The 6,662-nt window shown below is 36.8% G+C and overlaps 1 protein-coding gene across 1 annotated transcript; it reads left to right on the plus strand.

Annotated features, from left to right (window-relative positions):
* Nucleotides 1-1,036: 1,036 nt before the first annotated feature.
* Nucleotides 1,037-2,603, plus strand: LOC133332826 (uncharacterized). Its single transcript, XM_061541196.1, has 3 exons — nt 1,037-1,106; nt 1,177-1,712; nt 1,938-2,603. The coding sequence occupies exons 1-3, from the start codon at nt 1,037-1,039 to the stop codon at nt 2,601-2,603; spliced, it is 1,272 nt and encodes a 423-aa protein (XP_061397180.1).
* Nucleotides 2,604-6,662: the final 4,059 nt, after the last annotated feature.

Consider the following 6,662-nt stretch of genomic DNA (forward strand, 5'->3'; position numbering starts at 1 on the left):
TTTTTGGTCCATCTGATCACCTAAATATTAAAGGATCCTACATGCAAAATTTCGTGAGGATTGGTCCATAACTATGTAGGCCTCGGACAAATATTTATGGCGTTAAAATTCTTGGGACTGCACAAAGCCATAATACCCTGACAACATAGTTTTGTATGGTATGAAAAAGGGCCGAAATTTTTGTCGATATACCTCAATTCGCCGGACCTGTCTAAATCGTCATAGAATTTTACTTTATAGGGCCAATGTATTATTTCGACGATTTACAAAGGAAAAAACAAAATTGACCCTCCTTACTATCGTGGAGAGTATACAAATAGTGTTCAGGGACGAATCAAAATATGGCTCAATGGATACGTAAATAAGCAGAATTGTCACATTTGGAGGGCAACATTTTACAGAATCATTGCAAAAACTACCAATGTATCCAGAATTAGTCACTATAAACCGCACGTTCTGGTGACAGCTTTGGAACGTACTTCTTTAAAGATATTGCGAATGAGGAAAATTTCCTTTTTAATTATTATAAACAACTCTTTGTTGATATTCCATAGATTTGGAGAGGTCTTAAGTTTGGCCCCAAAAACAAATAAATCGTTAAACTGATATGTTCACACCATTCCAGCCAGACGCACCATCAACACAACACATCATTATGGGAAATTATTTATAAATAAACTTTAGAGCCTATATCACGCATTTATAGAATGGAGGCAAACTACCACAAGAGGCATAGCGCAAATCGTTGCCAATGACTACCTTGAATTGGATTTGTTGTATATTTTCTTTGATATGGTGATAACTGATATGAGGCTCTTTTTTAGATAACCTTTATTTGAGGGGGTGGGCCGTAAGTGATTACAATGAGAAGACATTTTTTGGGTTACGGCGGGGGCTTTTTATTGCCACTACCGAAAATTGAGGTTCATTTGATATACAGTTACGGATTTGCTAAGATCGTTCGTCTATGTTGAAACAAAAAAATAGAAAAAATAAAGATATGAAAAATTAAAAAATGCTTAGCAAAGAAACAAAAATGGCAATGGAAAAACAAGGGATCTTGGGCAATGATAAACATTTAGAAACAACAGTTTATCGGTTTGATGGTGGGTAAAATGAAAAGAAAAATATTTTCGAATTTTAAAAAAATTAATTATTTTTAATTTTTGTTTTCAGAAAACCGCAAATTGAATGGCTTTAAACGGGTTTTGATATTCTTCATATTGATTGTGGTGCTGCCGTTTACCTTGATTATGATTCCTTTGCACCTGAAGAGGCGGGTCTTTGCTGATGTCATCTATCCGGTGGCGGAATCGGATATAATCGAAATTCGTGATGGCATATCATCGATCTTCTGTAAACAGCATTCATTGAAAATGGAAACCCATTTCAATGCTTTTCAGTTGAGCAGTAAACCGGAAATATCGACAAATCACAAACATATTCGACTGAAAAAATCGATGACCCTACCCGATGATACTTTTGAATATTGGGGATTTTATTTGTTGAAAGGTGCAAGGGTTCTGTTGAAATTTTGTTCACGTTATGATGGCGCCCGAATGTTGGTGGTTAAGGGTGCCCGAGAATTGGATACGTGTGGTTTGCTCGATCATAATCGCAACAAATATGGTGCCAATTATCCCCAGGATCATGAACAAGTGAGAGTATTCTTTGAGGATATTAAGGAGATGGAGGTGAATCAGGTGAGCAATGTAAGTGGAAGCTCGAAATATATTCCTATCACGGATACCCTAATGGAAATGGAAAATAAAGGTGGTGAAGTTTTTTTTGAAGATTATGACTATGACGGGGAGTTAGACAGCGACTCAATATACCCCAGTACTACAACAACAACAAAACGTCCAAGGAAAAAATTAAAAAATGGCTCCCCAAAATATTTCAAACAACACCTACAAAAAAATCGGAATAACAAAAAGTCCTCCAAAAAACGTTCGCACAACAAACACCGCGATCAACACAACGAAGCGAAAGAAAATCAACGACAACAACTTTACAATCAATTATACAAAACCCCCGTACCCCGTCGTCAGAAGCGTGATCAAATCTATGATCGTAAATATACCCATGGTGGTAATGCCATGAATTTCACCGAAACCGATGAATCGAATTCGGTGTCGAGTTTCGAAACCGGTCTTCTAGAATGTTTTAAAACCAACAAACTATCCTTTGGTGATTTTCCACCCATTGCTGAGTGTACCAATCCCCACTTCCTAGAGAATGGATCACATCGTATGTTGTCTATCCACGAAATTGATGCCGATGGTTATTACTATTATATTTTCTATAGTGACAACGATTTAGTACGCAATGATATACATGCCATATTTGATATATACAAGCCGACTTTTCTCTATTCGAATAATAGCGATTCTCAGGTTTGTATTAATGCGACAAGTTGCAGTTTTCCCCTTCGCTTCCTTTCCGATGAAATTGTCGTCGTTGAAGTACCAACACGTGATGGTATCGAACACAGTGATGATGATATTACAAATTTGATCTCAACATGTCATCCTCGAACAGAAATCTATGCTATATTTCCTATTTTAGTACTTATTATTATTTTAATTAGTTCGTATTTGTAGAAAAAAAGAATTATTATTAAATCTAAATTTTATGCCGTCAGCTGGGCTGACAATGTGATACCTGACACCATGGGAATTTTTTGTGAAATAATTGAGGATGAATAGGTAAGTAAGGCTTAATAGCTGGGAAGTTTCTACCAACTTCATAACATATTAAATAGCTACCACATACGCTTTTTATATAGTCTAACATATAGGAGACTCAAAATAGCTAAAATTGATCGGGACATATAAATCGATGATTTTTATCTACTCACATATTATTAATTTTATTGGAAAATTATTCAAGAATCTTCAAACTAAATTTTTCATGGAAACCTTATAGTATATACTTTCCGAAAGTTACCACAAACCGTTCCAGACTTCATTCAGTACGCTATACCAAATTTCGTGCAAATCGAAGGGTACTTTGGTGCACCATTAACCTTAAATAGGACAAAAATATATTTACGAGCTTTATCTAAATCTGATCCGATTTTACCGAAACTCACCACTCCGCATTCTATACATAATTCAGGACGCTATGCCAAATTTCGTGCAAATCGATGTATATATAGGGACTTCGGTGCACTATTTACCTAAAATCAACCGAATATATATATATACATATATATATATGGGAGGTATATATAAATCTGAACCGATTTTCATGAAAACAAACACACATTTTTCTTGACTTAATTTAGTACGCTATGCCAAATTTCGTGCAAATCGAAAGATATATAATTACTTTGGTGCACCATTTACCTAAAATCGGACGAAAATATATATGGTAGCTATATCTAAATCTGAACCGATTTTCACGAAACTCACCACTCATCCTTCTATACTCAATTCAAGACGCTATGCCAAATTTCGGGCAAATCGAAGGATATAGGGGGACTTTGGTGCACTATCTACCCAAAAATCGGACGAAAATATATATGGGAGCTATATCTAAATCTGAACAGATTTTCACGAAACTTGACACACATCATTCTAGGCTTAATTCAGTTCGCGGTACCAAATTTCGTGCAAATCGAATGATATGTAGGGACTTTCGTATACTATTTACCTAAAATCGGGCGAAAACATATATAGGAGCTATAACTAAATCTGAACAGATTTTCAAGAAACTTAGCACACATCAGTCTAGGCTTATTTGAGTACGCTATGCCAAATTGCGTGGAAATCTAAACATATATAGGTACTTTGGTGCACCAAGTACCTTAAATCGGACGAAAATATATATGGTAGCTATATCTAAATCTGAACCGATTTTCACGAAACTCTCCACTCATCATTCTATACTCAATTCAGGACGCTATGCCCAATTTCGTGCAAATCGAAAGATATATAGCGACTTTGGTGCCCCATTTACCTTAAATCGGACGAACATATATATATGGGAGCTATATCTAAATCTGAACCAATTTTCTCGAAACTTAGCACACATCATTCTGGACACAGTTCAGTACTCTGTGCCAAATTTCGTGCAAATCGAATTATATATAGGGACTTTGGTGAACCATTTCCCTTAAATCGGACCAACATATATATGGGAGCTATATTTAAATCTGAACCGATTTTCTCGAAACTTAGCACACATCATTCTGAACATTGTTTAGCACTCTATACCAAATTTCGTGCAAATCGAATGATATATAGGAACTTTGGTGAACCATTTACCTTAAATCGGACGAAACTATATATGGGAGCTATATCTAAATCTGAACCGATTGTCTCGAAAATTGGCACACATTATTCTGGATCTAATTCAGTATGCAATGCCAAATTTCGTGCAAATCGAAACATATATAGGGACTTTGGTGCCCCATTTATCTTAAATCAGACGAAAATATATATGGGAGCTATATCTAAATCTGAACCGATTTTTCCCAATTTCAATAGGGTTCGTCCTTGGGTCAAATAAGTGAGCTGTGCCAAATTTAATCCAAATCGGATAATAAATGCGACCTGTACATTGTTTACAATTTAACATGGACAAACAGACGGACGGACGGACATGCATAAATCGACTCAGAAAGTGATTCTATGCATATTCTCAAAAGGAACCATGTGTCTATCTCGTTTCTTTTTGCCTGTTACAAACATATGCACAAAGACATAATACTCTGTACCACAGTGTGGTGAAGGGTATAACCAGTGAGCGGAGCAGTATAGTGGCCGACCATACGATACCCCACACAACTACCACAGAACTCTAACTTTCTGCGGATGTGTATTCCGAGCTTGGGCAATATTTCGTGATATTTGCTCCCTCTTGCCCGATTAGAGGTCCACAGCAGCTCTTCCTTACACTGACATATTTTCCGAATATCACTCAAATTCAGCACAGCGCTTCTAGTTAATTGTCCAGATTCCCTTCACCGTGGGTTGTGTTGTGATTTTTGGCTTATTATCGAAAAAAACACAAAAAATTCGGTCCACTTCATCCCATAAGTATAATCTGACCATCACCAAAAGTTATGTGCATTGTCCTTGACTATAACTAGGACCTCATGGAAAATTTCAAAGCGATCAGCGCTATATTTCCGCCCTCTAATGTGGTAATGGATTACTAAATAATATCTGAATACGTATGCACCTGTACATATTTACGTGTAAGTCCCACATCCGAGTACGTACGACAATATAATTGGTACCAATTTAAAGGTCAACCACTCCTCTGGGATATAGTATCAACTTCTCGGGTCTATGTCCTTCAGGGATAAATATATACGCCATAGAATACAAATGTTGTCATTTTTATACCCTTCACCACACTGTAGTACAGGGTATTATGTCTTTGTGCATATGTTCGTAACAGGCAAAAGGAAACGAGATAGACACATGGTTCCTTTTGAGAATATGCATAGAATCACTTTCTGAGTCGTCTGTCCGTCTGTCCGTCCATGTATTTTTGTGAACAAAGTACAGGTCGCATTTATGATCCGATTTGGATGAAATTTGGCACAAGTCGCTCGTTCGGCCCAAGGACGAACCCTATTGAAAAAATCGGTTCAGATTTAGATATAGCTCCCATATTTTTTCGTCCAATTAAGGTAAATGGGACACCAAAGTCCCTCTATATCTTTCGATTTGCACGAAATTTAGCACAGAGTACTTAATTAGGTCCAGAATGATGTGTGCCAAGTTTAGAGAAAATCGGTTTAGATTTAAATATAGCTCCCATATATAGTTTCGACCGATTTTATGTAAATGGTGCACCAAAGTCCCTATATATCCTTGGATTTGCACGAAATTTGGCATAGCGTACTGAATTAAGTCTAGAATGATATGTGCAATGTTTCGTGAAAATCGGCTCAGATTTAGATATAGCTCCCATATATATATTCATCCGATTTAAGGTAATTTGTGCACCAAAGTCCCTTTATATGTTTCGATTTGCACGAAATATGGCATAGCGTACTCAATTCAGTCTAGAATAATGTTTGTTGAGTTTCGTGAAAATTGGTCCAGATTTAGCTATAGCTCCCTTATATAGTTTCGTCCGATTTTATGTAATTGGTGCACCAAAATCCCTATATATCTTACGATTTGCAAGATTTTTGGTACAGGTTGCTGGACTTAGTCTAGAATGATGTGTGCTAAGCTTCGTGAAAATATACATAGCTAGGACGATTGACACAACGTACTGAAATAATATAAATTAGTCTCTGGCAAATTTCCCTGAAATCTGTTCAGATATAGGTATATATCAAAAACGCGACGTTTGTTAGGACACATATCTAGAATATACCCAAAGTGGTGAAGGGTATCATATAGTCGGCCCAGTCCGACTTTACTACTTTCCTTACTGGTTCACACAAAAGTCAGGGTCCATTTGACCCGTTAAATATTGACCGATCTTTATCAAAACAGTCATGCTTCTTTTTTGGCCCGATCGGCTTCTCCATATGAAAATTCGCGACGTTTGGGCCATAATTGCCGCCTCTGGAGCGACCATTGGTCCATCCCCTAAATATTAACCGATCTTTACCAAAAATATAGGGTGCTGATTGCCAAACCATCTACATGCAAAAATTCATAAAATTGGTCCGTGACTGTAAGCGATGC

The sequence above is a fragment of the Musca vetustissima genome, unplaced genomic scaffold, assembly GCF_032173495.1.
Source record: "Musca vetustissima isolate MV318-11 ecotype Yass unplaced genomic scaffold, APGP_CSIRO_Mvet_v1 utg40636, whole genome shotgun sequence".
NCBI lineage: Eukaryota > Metazoa > Arthropoda > Insecta > Diptera > Muscidae > Musca > Musca vetustissima.

Bases quoted from the DNA above. Each gene is read 5' to 3' on its own strand.
- LOC133332826 (XM_061541196.1), top strand. From the start codon at position 1,037: ATGGCAATGGAAAAACAAGGGATCTTGGGCAATGATAAACATTTAGAA. The intron at 1,107-1,176 runs GTGGGTAAAATG...TTTTGTTTTCAG, and splicing joins AACAGTTTATCGGTTTGATG to AAAACCGCAAATTGAATGGC. The intron at 1,713-1,937 runs GTAAGTGGAAGC...AATAACAAAAAG, and splicing joins AGGTGAATCAGGTGAGCAAT to TCCTCCAAAAAACGTTCGCA.